We start from the raw sequence: 20,352 nt of genomic DNA on the forward strand, positions 1-20,352 counted from the left end.
CATGGAGGCAGGAGCGCGCCGGAAGCTGCGCAGCGACCGCGACCGGGCGGGGGGCGGCGGAGGCCACGCGCGGCGGGAGCCGGGGCAGCGGCGGGAGCCGGGAGTGGCGGCGGCCGCAGGTGAGAGCGGGGCCGCCGAGCGCAGCGGGCCGGGGCTCGGCTGGCGCCGGGAGCGGCAGGCCCGGCCCGGCCCGGCCCGGCCCGGTCTGTTCGGTGCGACCGGGGCGGAGAGCGGGAGGGTCTCGCGGGTCCCGAAATGCCGACTGAGTATTTCTTGTCAGTAGCAGCGCAGGGAAGGGTGCGGGCGTTCCGCGCCTCGCTCGGCAGAGATGCGCTCGGGGAGGTACCGCGCTTGTGTCCGCACGCATCTACCCTGGCACGGTTTTCTAGTATTCAGCGATTAACTCTGAGCGCTTTTTTCCTCTGCAGTAGCGTGTGGATCACTCTGGATGTGGAATAAGAAATCAGGAGGCAGCTTACGCATAGATTTATCTGAAAAAGCCGAGCACATTTCGGTGAGGGAGGGAGGGAGAGCAGCAGCCCCGTACTGGGCCGGCCCTGCCCTGACGGCTGGTTAGGTGGCATCCACACCCCCGTGCCTCTCATTTCCACTGCCTTGGGACACAGATCGCCTGCCTTCATGAAATCTTACCTCTTCGCTGCAGCTATAATAAACTGCACTAGTTCAGGCTGTGTTTTTCCTACACTCGCATTTTCGTTTCGGAAGGACTGAATGATTTGCCAGCAAAATGTAGTCCCCATCACTTGTCATACGCCCATAAAAGCAGTTAATATGTGGACGTCTCAGAGAAGTCTGCCTGTAGAAGAAACTCATAGAACAGTGGAATAATGATGTTGCACGCTGGTTCGTTTTGCAATGTCATCTGATTTATCTTTATTTGCTTAGTCTACATTAGGCTACTTTCAGGTGGGGAATTCGTGTTTGCTCCCACACCATGGAGCCTTGCAGTTCTGTCCGTTACTTACAGGCTGTGCTGGAGAGAGAGCTGCTTTCTCACGGGAACAATGTTACTGTTGCATGTAATGAAATACATTTTGTGGCCTAAACTGTCAATTTTTGAGGGAGAGACTGGGATTCGGATATTTGTAGTTAGGGCCTGAGATAACGAAAAACCTTAGTACTCTGATGTCTTATTGTGTAAAGAATGGAAAGGTAACTAACAACACTTTTTTTTTCTTCACATTTGTTTCTTTTAATCTTTTCAATATCCCCTTGATGAAGGAAACAAGACTTGTGAGGTGATTTACAAAAAAGGTTCTTTTTAATTGTCCTTTTAGCCTGTAAACAAGGAGATGTCCTCTTCACTGTAGTGTAATCACTGTTGTTGCCTGCTTTTTGCAGTTTGTAACTGATTCTAATTCATAAGGTACAGTTTCACAAGGTACAGTTATTATCAAAAAGGCCCAGGTCCCTTTTTCTGTAGAATTGTTTGATGCGATGGTTTGGGCTGGAAGGGACCTTTAAAGATCATTTAGTTCCAACCCCCCTGCAGTGGGCAGGGACACTTTCCACTAGACCAGGTTCTTCTAAGCTCTGTCCCACCTGACCTTGAACATTTCCAATGATGAGACATCCACAGCTTCCTTGAGCAACCTCTCCCAGTGCCTCACCATCCTGATCATAGAGAATTTCTTCCTTTTGGCAATCTAAATCTGCCCTCTTTGAATTTAAAACCACTGCACATTGTACTGTCACTACAGATCCCAGTAAAAGGCCTCTATCTCTTCCTCATAAGCCTGTTTTAATTACTGAAAGGCTGCAGTAAGGTCTCCCCAGAGCCTGCTCTTCTCCAGGCTGAACAATCTCAGCTCTCACCGCCTTTCTTCATAGGAGAGGTGCTCTGGACTTGCTCCAGCAGGTCCACATCATTATTCAGCTCCCAGCACTTCAGGTAGGGTCTTACCAGAACAGACTGGAGGCGCAGAATCCAGATCCCACAGTCTGTGTCTCTTTGCTGAAGATAATAGACGGTGTTGGCCCTACTTTGGGCCCTTGAGGGACACCACTGGTTTGTGCTTGGTACACTGAGCTGCAGCTGTTTGGATGTGGCCATCCAGCCAGTTCCTTAGGCATTTAGCAGTTCTATTTCAAGGCCATATGTCTCTATTACTTCATCTTTTCCTTATTTTCTATCTTCTACCCTCCCTAGGTCATTGGAGTTTTCATAGGCCAATTTAATTCTATGGAATAGCAGAAAAACTTGTTCTTTACTAAGTTTTCTGCTGTTTTGTGAGTCCGTTTAGTTCTTAAAAAGTCTGATGAGGATATGAGCTGTGAGGGAAAGTGAGGAGAAGGGAAAAAAAAAAGAAATGTGATGCCCCTATTCTGCACCAGCAAGCTGTTAGATCAACACATCTACTCAAGGAAGCATAGCCACAGCATAATGATAATTTAGTCACATCCACAGCATATTTTACATTATATTTTTCAATATTTAGACTTAAAGAAGGAAAGCAGCATTAATTGTTTAGAACATGACCTAGTAAGGTTGAGTGTGCATTCCTTTGCACTTTCCCATCTGTAATGCAGTAACTGCACGTGGCTACAATGAGTTGTTGCAGTACTTGATGCAGCAGTCTTTTACTTGGCTGTTTTTCTTGGCAGTGTTGATCTGATGCCCAGTGTTTGCATATTATGCAAAGATCAGCAATACCTTCCTGTAATGTTAAAACTTTGAAGAGCACAGGAAGGCCTCTTGGTACTACTCTGCATATCTAGTACTGGCAGACCTATTTTATTTGCTCATTGTAGTTTGTCTTTGAACTAAAAGGATAATTAATTTTTAAAAAATGTTATTATATTTGTAAGAGAAATAAAAGTCTTTCTTTCAGTATTGTAGTACTGTTGGCTGGGTGATTATAGCTGGGGGAGGTATTGTACATCTCAGAAAATCTTATACATCTCAATATTCAAGCTTTAAAAAGAACAGCATAAGTAACAGAAACTGAACACAACCAGAAAAAAAACTTGTTTTCCTTTTGACAGAGCTGATAGGGTAAACAGGGCCTTGCAAAGAAATACATATGTTTTAAAAAACCAAGGGGCATGCTTAAAACATAATAACCTGCAGGTTCTTAGTGTTACTAACCTTTTGAGTGTGTGGTGAATTTTTGTGGTGAGAAATTTCTCAGGACTTTCTGTCATGTCATGTGACCTGGTTTTTATTTACTCTGGAGTGCTGAGACTGCTTCATGATGAGGAATTGACTAAAAGTCCCTTAAAAAATAAATTGATGTATTTTAATATGAGATATCCTATGATAAGGGTTGTTATCTATACAACTTGTAATTGTATAAAACAAGTCAACTTCCTGGCTAGACTAAATATATGATAGCAGGGTTGATTTGCAGTGTGATAGTGCTGTTGCTGCTGTGTGAAAAGTCAGGGTGCTTGTCTTCCTTTATACTCCAACAAGCTTGTTTGTATACCTTGAGCTAATTCATTAATTTTCACCTTGCATGAGCCCTGGACCATGCTGTTTCTTGTGCACCCTACAGCATTACTTGGAAAGCTAAATGTGCTCTAAGGGACATGGATTGATATTTTTATGTTCTTGTCTTCTATTACAACCATAGTTTCATCAGTCAGGGAATACTGTCTCTACATGCTGCAGACTGATAATTCTGAGAAATGCTGCTGGACACACTGGCAGTTTCAACAGGATATCCCCTCATTTTGACTCACTTTTAAGTTGGGGGTCTGATTTGAAATCTGAGTGGTTGTGTTTTTCGGTTGTGCTTTTTAAATTTAAGCTCTCTTGCTTTTTAGCATTCCATGCAGTTCTGTAGGGTCTCTTCTTGCCAAATATTATATGTAGGTTTAGGTTGAACCAGTATTTATACTGGTATCAAGAATGCCTGGAGAAATATTTTTTTCATAAGGAGTTGTTGCTGTACTGTATAAAGGGTTTGAAGGACATCGTGGTGTGTGAGAGAATGTTGTTCAGTGAAGTAATGAAAAGAGGGCAGTTGTGGTTGAAGGAAGGATATTGCATTGATGACTTTGCAGTTCAGTTTAACTTCCTCATGCATCTTGAAGAGATATATATTTATTCTAGTTAGTTTCAAATCAACAGGAGCAGGATTGGGTCCCTGTAATTCTTAATTTAAAATTTTGAGTTCACAATCTGCACTAGAACAAAAAAAACTATTTTCTGTTTAGGAAATACTATTCTGAATTAATTTCAACAAACCATGCAAGCTGCATTGTTGTTGGTATTTCTTTTTCCCAAACGTCAGTCTAATTTTTCTTTAATTGTTTTATTCACTTCTTATTTTTCAGGAGTCTTTGAAAAATCCTTAGTGGTCATGGCATTGTTACAAGTGACATAAATTAGCCAGTGGCTCAGAATGATGGATACCCAGAAGACTACAAATGGTTTGCAAGTGATTGGAGAAGGGACTGGTATAGGGAAATCGACACTCCACATGGTGGGGTATTTGGGAAAAGTCAGTTGAAACTTGTTTTACATATGTGCAAAGTTCATATTTTTCTCTGTTTTGAGAGATTTTTAATTGGTCTTAATTTTACAAAAAAAATTTCAAAATTATTTTCCACGGAAATCTATAACAATGGCGAAAGATTATTCTAAATAAATATGTGCCTATGTTTTTTACTGGCACTATTTTTACAACTGTTTGCATTCCTATGAAAATTGATTTGTCTTTCAAAGATCTGAGCTTGTGTTCCCTGGCAATAAGGGTCCTGTGGTTTAGTTCAAGTAGAATAAAATATGCATAATTGTGTTGTGAATGACACCTTATTTGAATATTTAAATAAAAAGATAAATTTATTTAAATCATACTAACATACAAATATATTACAAATAATAAAGAAGAAACCAATGGAGTTTGCTTTTTTATATTGTATTATATTTAGAAGTTGAACAATGATTTTATATCTTGATAAGTATGTGTTACCTTGGGAAAATGTATGAAATACATAAATTTATGCTGCTTTATCTTTCTTGATTTGTTTTTATTTTAGAACTGTAGTCCTGTGGAAACAACTGCACATGAGTATTGTCCAGTCTGCAAAGAGAAGGGTCAGATCCAAGGTTTACGGACTTACCGCCTTAATTTTCAAGAGTCCATTTTCCTTTGTGAAAATCCTCAGGTATTACACTAATAGAGAGTTTTATTTGGCCCTGCAGAGGCCTTTGCCTTCAGCAGTTACACCTCTCTAAGTCGGTGATATTGTTGGTGGTGAGCAGACTGTTGGAATAGGACCCGTCTGAGTCTGTATGCTGCAGGATATTTGCTTGCAAATAGGGAAAAACAGAACTAACCTGTGTATATGCAGTGTTTAGGCATAGGTAGCTACGCTAAAGGATTAAAAAGAATAAAAAAATGAAATAAAGGAGGGTTCTTTTCAATTAACAAGGGATCACAAGTAAATTTTTGTAGAAGTCAGAGTAGAAGGTGATGATGATCCATGTAATTAGTGCATAACTCTAGCAGATCTGAGTCTCCCATTTTCCCTTCTTTAAGTCTGGGTAATGCAAATAGGTTTATAATTGTAATTACAATATTTTTCTTTTTTTTTTTTCCTTTTTAATTTTAACCTTAGCTGGATTTCTGTGCTGCTCAATATTTGAGTTGTGATTTTGCTACCTCTCCCTTCACTGCTCCATGTATTTGGGGAGGGTATAGCAGTCCCAAACAGACTGGTGTCCTTAAATTAGTAGAGACTTGACTAGATATGGGTCTCAGAGTTGTTTTTCCCATTCTTTCCTGCTTTTAACTAATTATAGTATAGTTCTGGAGATTGGTAATAGGGATTTGTCTATATTCATTGAGCTAGCCTGAAAGATACCCTGTCAGTTTGGGCACTAGTAGTCTCTCAGGCATGAGATAATAATGTCAAATCTGTACCCTAAAAGAATGGATTTCGCAGAATAAGACAAGAGGACTCTCCTTAGCAAAATTAAGTTGTTTGCAGAGGTTGGAAGAATTTACTGGAAAAGTAGTGTTGAAGTATCACTACTGATAGATTTATTTCACAGTTGCTTATAAGACAGTGGTGGGATAACACACTCTTCCTGTCATACCTATGTTGAATATATATATTGATTTAATTAAAATATCACTTTACAGGAGTCCCTGTTGCTGGGTTGGATGGAGGTCTAAGCAACTTGGTCCAGTAGAAGGTGTCCCTGCCCATGGCAGGGGGTTTGGAACTGGATGGTCTGTAACATCCTTTCCAAACCAAGTGATTTTATGATTCTGTGATTCAACTCCATTTTAAAAGTACGTTTTGTACTTCTTTAAATTGCTTTGTAGATTTCACTGTAACCTTGTTTCTTTTCTTTAGTGTATCTACCCACTTGGTTATAAACCATTAAACAGCATAATTACTTCTACTGGTTCAGAAAATCATCAAGTTCCATCTACTCACAAGAGAAGGAAATTAGATGGTACCAGTGACTTTTCTGCTGTTGAATCAGATCCAAAAGAAGCAAGAACTAACAACGTGCTCAATGTTGAGCACACCATTAGTGCAGACTCCGCTGTGAAAGGCTGCCAGAATAGTTCGTGTATTCCCAGGGCAAGCCTACACGATGCATTACAAAATGACCAGCAAAATCCTGGCAACCACGTGGGATCCTGCATGCAGAATGTGGATTTTGAAACAACCCCCAAGACCAGCAACTACCAAGAAAGTCCACCAAAGACTTCTAGTCCCAAAACACAACTATTGCCAAATTCTGAACTTTTATCAACAGCATCTGAAATTTCACTCAAAGAGGATAAAAGTTCCACTAATAACAGAGATTTGTGTCTTCAGTGGAGAAACATACACAATCTTTGTTGGTTAGATTGCATTTTGTCAGCACTAGTACACTTAGAAACATTAAAATCTGCTCTAGCAGAAGAATATAACGATGGAAAATGTTTATTCCAGAAACTCTTAACAAAGTATAATCAAGCATCTATTCTTCTGAATACCTGTAAAAGGAGTAAAGTAAAAGGTGAGTAAATTTAGCTGCTGTTTTCTCAGACTGATTTGCTACAAATATGTGGAATTTAGTACAGCACACTTATATATGCCTCCGTTCTATTTCAAGACGGCAAAAAATACAACTATTACCATGAATTTGCAGAATAGTGTGCTTTATCTAGCAAAGTCCCGGTAACATCTGAAATTGTTCTTCTTGGGGCAAACATGCACTCTTTGAAGGCATTAAACGCCAAGCATCTCTTAATTTTTTTTTTTTTTTTGTCATATCCAACATAAAGGTATTATGAATTATTTATGTAATTCAACCTTACTTTGTTTCCTTCCCCTCTGTTGGTTAACATGTTAGAATACTGTTCTAATCTTGATCTTGGAAACAATTTCTGTTGTGGTTTATATCCTTGTGTAAATGGGCTGTTGCCTTGCCACACCGAAAATAGTAAAGCTGGAAACATAAGTTCTTTTCTGGCTCCAGCTGTGCTCATTGAAGGAATGCTTCCCCCGAAGTCTGCAAGCTGCTGTAGAGGACAGTGTTTCCTAACCTGCTTCAGTCGGAAGTAGCCAAACACATTAACCTGGATCATATGGTCTGGAAAGGGTTAGTAACTCAGTAACACTTAACAGGGGGTTAGCAGGTCAGCTCAGCATCACACGTTGGAGGACTGTAACTGAGGAGGATGTGTCACTGTATTCTACTGGTGCGGCCTTTAGTCATTTTCCGTTCTGTGGATTCTGTTTAAGACTCCTAAACTAAGATCATGGGGTTTTTATTTCTCTTGAACTGGATCACTGGTGTGATAAGTCTAAACTTCTTAGATATGATCTGTTAAAGAAGGAATAAAGCCCTCTGCTTAGCCAGTACCTCTCCTGAATTTCAGTGGACGCTGTTTGACTATGTGTGTTTGAATATATAAACAGTCCACAGTCACAGACCACAATCACAGAACAGCCCTAGGTAACTTGAATATGGTCCTATATTTCCTGGGAAAAAGAATGTGTATCAGAAGTGGTTTAATCCATGTTACAAAGTGGGGAAAAAGCCCCAAAATATTCTGAATTAGGTCATGTACTGTTTGTGCCAGGAAGTTATGCTGCTTGAGTTTAGGTGTTCAGCTGTTAATGAAGCCCTCTGCCATCCTAGAACCTGTCTGAGATGTTTTTCTTTGTTGGGCTGTGTTTGCACAGGAGGTCTGGTGTGCAGTAACCCTTAAATGGGAATGTTAAGTGTTGGAATACAGTGTTGTTTTGAAAGAACTTAAACTTTTTCATTTCAATTATGGCAAAACAAATCAGTTTATTGGGTAACAGTGGAGAGGGGATTGGAGGAAGAGTATTTTTGTGGAGAACAAGTGTAGAATTCATTCTGTTCTTCTGTGTAATTTTACAGTATCTCTTGCATAAAGCTGTTTTTACAAACAATCAAAAGCAATATAGCTGCAAGAAACTTTGTTTCTTTATTTCTATACACAGTTTATATGTAATAAGCTATTCTAAATATTTCCTTTCATTTCTGCAGGTTATGATTATGATTGTGTAGTAGAAGTTACGTTCTTGCTTGTGCTCAAAGAATGTATTGGTGTTTAAACAACTTGCAAAATTAAAATACTAAGATATATAAAGTAAAAAGTTATTTTTAAATTTAAAATTATTTTTACTATTTTAAAGGCTCACTTAGGAAATTGGTATTTAATCTGAAACAATACATTAAAATGTTTTATTTGAATTGTATAACCTTAGCATGTAAGCAAATTTTTGTGCTTTTGCTCTTAATGCTTAAGTTTTAGAGTTTTCTTTTAATCTCTGAATCTTCAGTATTTCTAATGTATGGTCACACTGTCCTTAAATATTGTTACTACAAAGTTGTTGGTGCAGGCTTGTAGTCATAATTTAAGCCAGAGCAAGTAGTTTTTAGTCAGCAAACTGCAGTAAACGGTGAGTAACTTGTGTAAATTCTTTTCTTATGTTCAAATCAATTAATACCAAGAATTGGATGTTCTACCAACAAGTCTTAGGCAAGTATGGGTCAATATGAAAGGCATTGGTTTGCAGAGAGGGAGTGCATGCTAGGAGTACATACGTGTGTGAAAAGGTGTGGGGGCTGTTACACATGACTACATGAAGACATATGTATTTTTTTTCTTTAGATGTTCTTCCAAAAGCAGAATCTCAGCTCAATGAAATCAGAAATGTAATGTTTAAAGAACTTCAGCCCCAGCTGAAATGTGAATTGGGTAAGTAATTAGTGCAGCATCTCAGTAATTACTTTCAGGAAACCCTAGATGTGAAGCCTTTTATGTCATACATAAAAGCATGTGTGTATGAATGCATACAAGAAAGTTTGGAAATACATTTGTTTCTATTGGTGACTTGCACATACTTTACAGCATGATCAGCTGGTTTGTCCTTTGCCCATTCTGGCTTTCTAGAGAGCAGATAATCTTTGTAATTATACTGTAGGCATGAAATTGTCACTGATAACAACCTAATAACATGGATCAATCCCTTTACTGTGAGAATTGCAAATAGAGCCTTGAAATAAAAACTGACATTTAAATCATAGTAATAAGCTTATCTTCTTCCTTTTTGAGGTACTGAAAGGTGATTTCAGATATTTAGTGCCCATTTTTTTCTGCCCCATCTTTGAAGGTAATATGAAGAATCCAGTGTTTGCACTTCAGTTACTCTTACAAGTGGATCAACAAGCTGAGAGACTATTCTTGCATTCTTTTTCATGCAAGTTTGAATGTGTACGTTGTGGCCACAAATACCAGGATCGGTGAGATTTTTATATAAGTAGCTTCTATATAGCTGTTCTACCTTACCTTTTAAAATCTGCATGTAATAGTTGGTTTTCTTCAGGTTTGCACGCTTAAGCTTGTTGTTGAAATTTTACATGATCTGCTTTTTCATTTGCAAATAGTTTACTGCTGTTCCATGTCTTAAGCAACCATGTTATCAATTAATAAAGAAAGAAACAATAGGTAACTGTGTGAGTCTCTGGACATGCTCACTCTGATATTTTGCTGAGAGTATACAAATTGCTGTGGTTCTAAAGAATGTATGCCTAGTACACTCCTGCTATTGAGAAATACCTGGAATATTCACTTGGGTTACAAAGAATCAGAGAGTCTCTAACACAGTTTGTCTATTTTAAAATAGTATTACAGGGGAGTCATTTCATGAATTGATTTAGTTCTGTGTAGCCGCAGGTACAAGCTCTTAATTTAGGCTCCTTTCAGAGTCAGCAGGTAAAGAGAGACACCTTCAGAAGACAGCTCATTTTATTTGAAAAACATCTGTATTAGCTAGTAAATTATGCAGATCCTGGTACAAGCTCTGTCTTATGTTGGAAAGGAAGCAGAGGTAACATTAAAAGGGAGAAAAAGCAAATAATGTGAAACTGAAGGGCACAGGGCTGTTGAAAATTTGTGACGCATTTGGCAGAACTGAATTCAGGGCTGACTTGGATGTGATGCTGTCACAGCGAATTCCACACAAATTGCATGAACATGAATAAAATGTGGGTTTTTATGATATTTTTATAACTTGTTTCCTGGTAAAGTATGTATATTTACTGTTTTCTGATCACCAACTCAGCTTACTCTTTAAATGTGTGTGTGTGTCCAGATTGAAGAAAACTCTAACAACGTTTACAAATGTAATCCCTGAATGGCATCCACTTAATGCTGTTCATATTGGATTGTGTATTAACTGTGGAAATACTTCTCAAAGACAGCAGATGATCTTGGAAAAGTAAGTTTGAATATGTGAACTTAAAAGTAACATACTTTAACTTAACTCAGTTCTGAGACTTCATTTATTGAACCTATGATTTTTGAAACCAAACTATTAATATGAGTTTGAAGAGATTCTAAACCTTAAACTCTGATCAGTACTCAGTTTTAAAGATTTTTAGATCATTCTTAAAAACTGAAATAGCAAATAGTGTTTACTAAAGATGAAACAGAGCAATGTTTAAAATGCTGACCAGCACATGTATTTGAGCTAGGTCATAAATACTTAACTATCAAGTAGTAAATACAGACAACTGATATCCAGTGTCAGCCTTTTCACAGCCCCTGCTGTGGATAAAAGTTGTTTGATCATTTGTTTACTTATTTGAGCTGGGAACAATGTCCCTTGCTACTGTGTTTATGGCACAGGGGTGTTTTTCCTCAACTTTTCCCCACTCCCCAAATCCCTTACTTAGTGTTGTTTTTTTTTTTTTTTCCTAATCTATAATTAAATGGAACATCCAATTGGGATATTCTTTTCTCTTTGTGCTTACTGTGCAATCTGAAGAGTCTGTGAGGAAGTAGAATAGTAAGCGCAGAACCACATACTCTTAGAGACATCTTACTTTTTCATTAGGAAGTTTTGCCACTATTTCATTGTAATAAACTGGTTCTTATTGTTTCTTTGTCAGAGCACCCTCAATATTAACGTTACATTTTGTGGAAGGCTTGCCACATAACAACCTGGAGAAATATTCGTTTCAATTTGAGGAAGATACCTACCAAATAACATCTGTTGTTCAGTACCAAACAGATAAGAAGCACTTCATAAGCTGGTCTTTGAATCCTGATGGTAAGAATCACAAAATGGGTCAGGTTGGAAGGGACCACAGGGGGTCATCTAACTTCCCTGCTCAAGCAGGGCTGTCCCAGAGCACATGGCACAGGATGGCATCCAGATGGTTCTTGAATATTTCCAGTGAGGGAAATTCCACAACCTCTCTGGGCAATCTGTTCCAGTATGTGGCCACTGCACAGTAAAGAAGTCCTTCCTCATGTTCAGGTGGAACTTCCTGTGCATCAATTTCTGCCTGTTGCCTTCTGTCCTATTGCTCAGCACTGCTGAGCAGGGCCTGGGTCTGTCTTCTGACACCTCTCTCCGTACACTTATGGATACTGATAAGGTCCCCTCTCAGCTGTCTTTTCTCAAGGCTGAACAGGCCCAGCTCCCTCAGTCTTTTCTCATAAAAGAGAGAGATAAGATAGAATTAATGGTTCTTATCTACCATAATATTTCATGAGTCTACATGAAATGTTTTATGGGTTACTGCAGTAGTCTCAACCGTTGAAAGATTTCTTTTGTCTGCATTCTAAACTTCATATCAAAACGTTGCAAATAACTGGGGGGATTTGTTTCTCAGAGCGAAGGTTTTCAGTTGGTTTAACTGCACTGTGCTGTCTTACAGTGCATTTACTGGAAAAAGTAATTTGGCTATAGAGTTTTTTTCCCTTCATAACTTGGTGAAAGTTAAAAAAATGCAGTCTGACCGTGACTGTGGAACAAATAGTATTGTTTATTTTTAAACCAGTGATTCATCCATTCTTGGCTGGAAGCAAGGTAACCTATGGTACTATGAGCAATTAATGTAGTTATTTTTTATATCTGAACTTTATGGCACCTCAGGGGTGGGAGGCACAAATCCATATTAGAAACATTACTAATGCTGCTTGATGGTTGTACCACTGATGGAAGATCCACAAACAGAGAAGGTGAAAAGGTGATATTTTGATAATCATGCCTCTGTAGAGAGCATGGGGTGCAGTCTTATGAAGTGTTGTGACAATATGAAAATTGTCTAAGTCATATTGCCATAGATAAAAAAGAAATGAAAAGAGGAAGCAGCTGGGAAATGCCTAGTTAAGAAGCTCCTATATGTCATATATATCTGTTTTAAAATTCTTGAAGCTATAAAATATTCTTTCATGATCTATGAACAGTTTGCAGGTGATGAGACAAGAGTATTAAAATAAGCAGTTTCTTTTTAGCCCCTGTGCTTCCTACCCAGGCAATGAAAAAGTCTACAGAGAAACTTATTTTGAGAGGTGGCTCTTACCTCAGACTTGTGAGGGTATTTTCAGACAAGATGTTTCAGCCAAAAAAAACCCTTAGCTAGCTTTGTTTTATATGGTTGACCCACTCTGACCTGTAATATTATTGCTGCAACTTCTTGTATTTAATCTTTTTACAGTGGCAGTCTCCCATTTTTCTCTGGAGAAAAAAAAAAAAAACTATTTTCTGCTTGTCAGGGGAATGGGTTAATAAAAATACTTGACAAGTGTGAGGATAGTGACTTCAGTTTTAAAAGTCTCTGAGTCTCTGCACTGGTTGCTATTTTTCAGGAACTTGGCTTGAATGTGATGACTTAAAGGGTCCGTATTGCAAGAAACGTAAAAGATTTGAAGTTCCTCCTTCAGAGATTCATATTGTTATCTGGGAAAAGAAAGCATCCCATGTGCCACAAGAACTGAATTCACAGTTCCAAAGTAAAAATAGCGAAGATATTCCTTCTAATAATGTACATTCAAATTCCACAGTGTTGCATTGTGGTTTTGATAACACTGTCAGCAAAACACCTGCAGAACACCATAAAGAGGATTCTGTGAGGATTCCAGAGAAGAAACAGCAGCAAGTAACTGAGGACAAAAGTATTGTTGATCATGGTTCAGAAAATCTGGCAGATGGTGATCTTATAACACTGATGCTTGAAGAAGTTCTAGTTGACTCGGAAGATAAATCACTGCCTAACGGACAGATGGTGGGCAATAACTTCCTTGATGGATGGGGCACACCAGAACAGGAGGAACCTGCTTTTTCACTTAGCACTCCATACGCAGGAGAGTTTGCTGGAACTAGTCTAGCTATGAACGAGAAATCCACGTTATATGAAAATTCCAGTATTTGCTTACCTCTAGAAGAGTTGAACTCAGTAAGTATTACTGCTCCCGTGCCCAAAAAACATGACCCTGATTCATCTGACTCATTGCCTTCCCAATTAAATGACAGAACAAATTTAGCTAACAGAGAACATGGATTAAATTCAGATCTACTGCTAAACAAGCTAGCAGTAGAAAATACTATACAAAATCCACCTGACTTGAAAGATGCAAGCAAAGCTGTAGTTAATTCTCAAGTTGGCAGTTCTTCTGGTGTCAGTAATTCAGTTCAGTCCTCACAAAAAGACCGAAAAGGAGGATTTGTAGGAAGCTGGGTAAAGAAATTAAGCAAGAGTACTTCTTTCATGCCTTCAAGTTCCTCAGCTCTCAAGAATGAGAGAAGTTGCAAAACTCCCTCAGTGCAAAGAGTAAGTGAAGTTCGGCTGCCAATGAAGGGCGCAAGTAACTTTGGTGGATTTCAAAGCAGAGGTACAAAGAAAACAACTGAGATGCCAAAGTTAGTGGCTCCTCAGAGTAATAATACTCATCCTTTATCAAATTTCAAAGGATTTTCTCAAAGCACTTGTCTTCCAACAGCAAATCATACCACTGTTGTAGGTCCAACTTGGAATAAGTCAGAAAGTAATTTGGGTACCTCAGGTAAAGTGACTCAGTTCCCTTCACCTGGCTGTAACTCTGGTAAGGCAGAAGAGTCAGACAGTGACAAAACAAAAAAACTCCGCCTAAAATTGTTAAAAAAACTTAATGCTAAAAAGAAGAAGTTGGCTTCACTGGATAGATTAGCAGTGGAACAGATGAAACATGAAAAACCTGTGAGTGGAGACATAAGCACCTCATCGCAGACTGAATCTCAAAATGACAGTGAATTATTGCAGAGCTTTTTAAGGGAGCTGCAGTATCAGATTGATGTCACAGGCAATGAATCTGAATTGAATGCAAACACTGTGCCACGGTGCACTGGCCATGATAACACTGATGACATACTGGCAGAATTACTGTCCCCTACTTCGAGTGTCGCTTCCTTGCAGGCTCCACAGAGCGAAGATGAGTGTATGTACATGGAAATGGTGCACAGCAGCACGGCAACGACCGTGCCCCATGAGAGCACCAGTGTGCCACAGGCAGCAGTGACAAGTGAGGACCACAATTACTACAGTCCTGTAAAGGACACTAATTCGGAGCTTGATGCAATAAACAAACAGAGTGTGAAAAAACTTTCTTTTGAAAGTCCTACAAGAGATGATATTCTCGAAGACCTGTTCTCCATTTCAGCACCAAGCTCAATGACTGGTGACATGGATTTACCTCATTTTGATGAAACTCTGTTTGAAACTTGGTAAATACTCAGTTTCTTGGGTGTATTTTTTCAGTATTATGTATATTTTGAAACAAAGCACTACTAAATTATATTTTATAACCAGTTTAATTGCACACTGGCTGTACTTGAACAATTTACATTTGAGATTTTTTTTCTTAATGTTTTACTGTAACAAGCAAATCAGGGTTTAATGTATTTTATTCTTCTGAGAAGCAGTCATTTTAGCTGTCAGATATGAAAATGATTTTTAATTAAAAGCTCCTATGAGTCTTAATTTTTGCTGTTTTTAGTATGACAAACTTCCATACTCTAGTGAGTTTGAGAACTAATTAAGTTCTGTAGTCTTGATGATGTAACGGTGTAAGAAATACTATTTATGCAGTAATCATTTTACAGGACCATTCAATTCCTGAAGTTACTTTGTCCAACATTAAAAAAAAAAATGTAAGTACCTTCTGTAATTAGGGAATTTTGCATCCTCTGATATTATAAACTTGAGGCTGGCATTCTGCTAGGCTGGCATTTAACTCCTTACAGAATTACTGTTCTACAAGCTCATGCTGATGTATACAGCCCTTGGATTCAAGAAAAGATGGATACATTGCCGCCGTGCCACCCTGAAGCCCCCTGGCTTCACCTGTCCAGCAGAGGCACGGTCAGCTGCGAGGGACAATCCGCCTTGTATGGAGGAGAGGTGACATCCGAGGAGGCAGTAAAGGAGCTGACTCAAGGCTGGGAAAACAGTCTCAGGTTTAATCCACGCTCCGAGGAGCTCCAAACTCCAGAGAATCCAACAGCCGAGAGCAGCCTTGAGCCTTCCGCAACAGCTCAAATACGGGGGCGGTAATCAGGGGGAAGGGACGCCCATTCACCAATGGGGGGATTTGGGGGAGTGGAAGGCGGAAGGACAGACAGACACACAGACCAATGGGGGAAGTTTAAGGGAGGGACCCCTGGCCCTCGTCCACTCACTCAATGCCCAAGGTGGAAGATTCTGGGAGAGTGGGATGGGGAGCCGAGTGACGGACAGGGTACCAGGGAGGGGACAGGGGAATGACTGAGCATTTTCAGGGAGATTGGCATTGAGGGAAAGGTGGGAAAGCTCGGGCTGGAACCACTGGGAGAAAATGGGGGGGTGAAGGGGCAAACCATTACAGAACTGTTACAGAAATATAAAAAGACAATACAACAATACATGGTAGAAATTTTCCTATTAAAAGTTACAGCAGCGACTGAGTTTTCATCCTGGGCAACTGCAAATATAACTTTGTAAAATATCTTCTGAGCCAGGTTATTTTTTTAAGAAGAATTGTAAGATTCGGTCCAGAGTTTGCATTCACTAAGAAAGAATATCAAATGTACCCATTAGCTCTTCATAGCCACAAAACCATTTAATAAAAAAAAGGTTTCTTAGAATTAATTTAACAGTAAGCTAATGCCTATTACTGTTGTCACTTGGAATTTTTCATGACTTGGGCAGTGCAGCCCTGATCGTATGTGAGATGCCAAGGAGAGGCAAGGTCAGTAGGAAGAAAGTAATGGAAAAACTTGGCAAGACAGCAGTGAGTAAGCAGAGGGATTCACACCTTGGTTTCTAGATATGTATAGCTTTCATTTTGCTAGATTGGAGTCTTTTTTTAAATGCATAGATACAAAGATGAGGGTATTATATGCCAAGTTAGATTAGCTGTACATTTTTCTTGTTCTTGGAAATAAGAAGGATATTATCAGCAAGTCTTTATATCAGGCATATATAGTGTCCTGCATTTTTTCATTGTTTCAGATCCCAAGTTCAAAACATTAAATGTTCAGTCTTACTTTACTAGTAGATGGAGTTAAACATAATGATATTAATATTACAAGGCATGGTTACAAATTCTAATGGTTTTGGATTGTTTGTAGTAGGTTTAAAAAGTGTTTGAAAAACTATCATTGGCCCTGAACTTGCTGTGTTCACTTTATTTCTGCTGCAATTGGGTACATTGTTATCAAACTGGTACTTTAGGCAATGAATTTTTGAAATTCGAGTTATTGTGAAGAACTTGAACTTTTTCTTTGTTTTAAATACTGTAATTGGTAATGTTACAATAGAAAACAAATGAATGGATTCTGAATGTAAGGGCTGGTGTACTGCTTATGAAATGTTTGCCTGCTTGTGAATTCGCTAATTAAAAAAAAAAAAAAAAAAAAACTGACCAAAATGAGAGTTTGATGTATCCATGAATGGGTTGCAATGACCTGCCGCTGTGACATGGGAGCTCCTTCACCATTGGCCTGGGACACAAACACAGACCCAGGGGTGAGTAAAGCAGGCAGCCCAGGGTTGGTGATGCAGAATTCACAGGGCAACAGGAGGAAGAAACCCTGCTAGAAGGTGAAGAGGTCCTGGTGGAGAGGTTTATAATGAGGTTCATGGCAGAGGAGGGAGGGTGTGGGGGCACACCTGCTGTGCAAATACACCTAGACAGAAGCAAGGACCTCTGCTCACCACCTGTACCCCCTCCACAAACTGAAGTTGGGAATATTTGGTCTGCAGCTGCATGGCATCCAGTGTGGGTACAGGTATATATAGAAACTCCAAGAGCAAACAAATAGCACTTGAGATTAAAGTAGGTATGAAAATAAATCTGTTGGTGCTGCGTGTTCCTGGCTACCTTTTTATCTGAAACAGAAAACTAAAGATGATGCAGTGCAGATTTGTTTATTTCCATAAATGTTTTACTGCTTCCAATCCTGTGCAAGTGAGAATTCAGCTGAGGTTAAATGAAAACCCTATAACTAAAGAAATTGTTTGGAATTTGAAATGTTACTGGATGTTTTATATCAAGAGTAGTTTTTAAACATTGCTCTTAATTTGCCATGAAGAGAATAAAAAGTATTGTAGTAGTTTTCTGTCAATTGGAAGTATACCAGGTGGGCTTTTAGTAAGTACAGGTAGTGATCAGAAACTGGTCCCTATATTATGGTTTTATCAGTGTTCTAGGGTAAATTTCCCAAAGTCTAATGGCTTTGAGCACTGCCATCTTGACCACTAAACCATGTCCCTAAATGCCACATCTACATGTTTTGAACACTTCCAGGCATGGTGACTTCACCACCTCCCTGAGCAGTCTCTTCCAATTCCTAACCATCCTTTCAGAGAGATTTTTCCTAACATCCAATCTAACATCCCATGACACAACTTGAAACCATTTCCTCTCATCCTATCTCATTACCTATGAGAAAAAGCATGCCCCCACCTGGCTACACTCTCTTTTCAAGTAGTTGTGGAGCAGCAAGGTCCCCCCTGAGCTTCCTTTTCTCCAGGCGAAACACCCTCAGCTGCTCCTCATCAGTCTTGCACTCCAGACCCTTCCCCAGCTCCATTTCCCTTCTCTGGACACACTCCAGCTCCTCAATGTCCTTCTTGTAGTGAGGTGTCCAGAACTGGGCACAGAACTTGAGGTGTGGCCTCACCAGTGCCAAATACAGAGGGACAATCACTGCTGGCCACACTACTGCTGATACAGGCCAGAATGCCATTGGCCTCCTTGGCCACCTGGGCACAGCTGGCTCATGTTCAGCTGCCACTGACCAGCATTCCCACGTCCTTTTCCACTGGGCAGCTTTCCAGCCACTGCCCTCAGTCTGGGATAGCACTGCCTGGGGTTCTTGTGACCCAAGCACAGGCCCAAGTGCTTGGTCTTGTTGAACCTCATACAATTGGCCTTGGCTCATCAACCCAGCCTGTCCAGAGCTCTCTGCAGAGTCTTGTTAGGCTGTGTCTTCTGATTTGGGAAAGGCATAATCGTGGTACTCAGAGTTTGGAAACAGCTCTGCAGAGATGGTGTTATGATTCAGATCTGACTACTTGATGATGCATTCAAGCACTTCTTACAACACAGTAAAGGGTGAAAAACAGGGCTGCCTTCTCGCATCCTGCCTACAATAAACCAACACATCTGCAAAGGAGCTGCCTGGGTGGATTTCTAGCTGTATACCTGCCAGAGCACTGTTCAAGAGATCTATTGTGGTGCTGATTACAAATCTGATTTTAATCTTGATGTTTTTCATGGCTGGGTATTGCCATTTATTCTTCCATTACTGTTTTTTTTGTTTGTTTGTTTGTTTTGTTTTTTTTTCTTTAAATAATTATTCCCTTCTTGACAATATATCAGTGAGAGCTGTTGTGTCTTGTCTGTGTTCCTCTTGCAAAGCTAAGCAGCTGCTCTTGATGTGAGCCCCTTTGTGCTCAGAGCAAAGCACATTTTGAGCAGCTTATACTCAAAAGTATGTGCTGTGCTTTGAAATTCACCAGGATTTGGTCTCAGAGTGGAGGAACTTCCAGTCTAAGACAGTGTGCAGACAGAGCAAGAGAAAAGAGAAGGTTAGTGGGATAACAAGGCTGACGGAGTTTGAGGCATTTTTAGTTTTACACAGCTGTGCACAAACACGGTGTGGTTGTTTGCGAGGGAGATGCTGAAGCTGCACAGCCCAGGAGAACACGGTGGAGCCACAGGGCTCACAAAGGAGAGGAAATGCTGGGAAAGGAGTGTAAGGAAAAAGGGGCTGGGTGTCTCCAGTGTACATTTTCAAGGAAGAGGCTGAAGAAACCCTCAAGAGATGCTTCTCCCTCGACCTGGATCTATATTACTCTTTTTATGTAAGTTAATATCTAAAGAGACTTCTGTAATGCTCAGAGCAAGTGGTTGTAGTTTTTGTCCCAAGTTTTCTGATGATGTTCAGACCGTTTCAGCTGAAGCTCCTTTCCCTTCCTCTGGGCGATCTTTCCGGGGAAAACTGCGTTTGCCGAGAGGCTCGTGCATGGGAATGAAGCAGAACTTCTGCACAGCCCCCAGCCCTGCCCCTGCTCCTTCCTCCCGGCCCCCTGCAGCCCAGGAGGCCGCTCGCCCTCTCCCACTCCGGGGCGGGGGATGAGCGCCGCGCGTTCTAAAGGAGAAGGCAGGAAACACGACCGCGGTGACACGGGAAGGGGAAAAAAATTTGGTGTTTCCGCCCGGTTTCGAACCGGGGACCTTTCGCGTGTTAGGCGAACGTGATAACCACTACACTACGGAAACTCCCGTTCTTTTGTTACGCTCCTTCAGTGTCCCTTGAGCACTCGGAACCCCGCTGTGAGTGCATGGTGCGGGGGCAACTCTTCTCGGCGGGGCAGGAGGAGCGAGGTCCCGGAGCCAAAAGCGGGTCTCGGGCCGTTCCCGCCGGTATAAAGGCGGCGCGGGCCGGTTACAGCCGCGGCTTCTTGCAGGAGAGAAGACAAAAACACACGGCTCATCACAAAAGAATCATATCCCGTCCCTGGGTGGGCTCGAACCACCAACCTTTCGGTTAACAGCCGAACGCGCTAACCGATTGCGCCACAGAGAC

General features: G+C 40.4%; 1 protein-coding gene and 2 non-coding genes across 5 annotated transcripts; 1 reads left to right on the forward strand and 2 right to left on the reverse strand.

The window, feature by feature from the left end:
- Nucleotides 1-79: 79 nt before the first annotated feature.
- Nucleotides 80-15,259, forward strand: USPL1 (ubiquitin specific peptidase like 1). Of its 3 annotated transcripts, none has more exons than XM_053934976.1 (9): nucleotides 80-119; nucleotides 4,303-4,469; nucleotides 5,008-5,136; nucleotides 6,334-6,991; nucleotides 9,123-9,209; nucleotides 9,625-9,754; nucleotides 10,606-10,731; nucleotides 11,405-11,565; nucleotides 13,113-15,259. In XM_053934976.1, the coding sequence occupies exons 2-9, from the start codon at nucleotides 4,371-4,373 to the stop codon at nucleotides 15,005-15,007; spliced, it is 3,285 nt and encodes a 1,094-aa protein (XP_053790951.1). In that variant the 5' UTR covers nucleotides 80-119; nucleotides 4,303-4,370; the 3' UTR covers nucleotides 15,008-15,259. The 3 variants fall into 3 exon arrangements, with proteins under 3 accessions (XP_053790951.1, XP_053790952.1, XP_053790949.1); XM_053934977.1 differs by having other exon boundaries at nucleotides 88-119; nucleotides 4,303-4,398; XM_053934974.1 differs by lacking the exon at nucleotides 80-119 and having other exon boundaries at nucleotides 238-4,469.
- Nucleotides 15,260-19,972: 4,713 nt separating this feature from the next.
- TRNAV-AAC (transfer RNA valine (anticodon AAC)) lies at nucleotides 19,973-20,045 on the reverse strand. Its single transcript has one exon. It is a non-coding gene; the product is annotated as a tRNA-Val (tRNA).
- A 233-nt stretch (nucleotides 20,046-20,278) lies between these two features.
- TRNAN-GUU (transfer RNA asparagine (anticodon GUU)) lies at nucleotides 20,279-20,352 on the reverse strand. Its single transcript has one exon. It is a non-coding gene; the product is annotated as a tRNA-Asn (tRNA).

The sequence above is a fragment of the Vidua chalybeata genome, chromosome 2, assembly GCF_026979565.1.
Source record: "Vidua chalybeata isolate OUT-0048 chromosome 2, bVidCha1 merged haplotype, whole genome shotgun sequence".
Lineage (NCBI taxonomy): Eukaryota > Metazoa > Chordata > Aves > Passeriformes > Viduidae > Vidua > Vidua chalybeata.

What these genes read in the sequence shown, in the direction of transcription:
- USPL1 (XM_053934976.1), top strand. Translation starts at nt 4,371, where the DNA reads ATGATGGATACCCAGAAGACTACAAATGGTTTGCAAGTGATTGGAGAA. An exon ending in TAAAAGGAGTAAAGTAAAAG is followed by an intron (nt 6,992 to 9,122) that starts GTGAGTAAATTT and finishes TTTTTTCTTTAG; the next exon opens with ATGTTCTTCCAAAAGCAGAA. An exon ending in CAGCAGATGATCTTGGAAAA is followed by an intron (nt 10,732 to 11,404) that starts GTAAGTTTGAAT and finishes TTTCTTTGTCAG; the next exon opens with AGCACCCTCAATATTAACGT.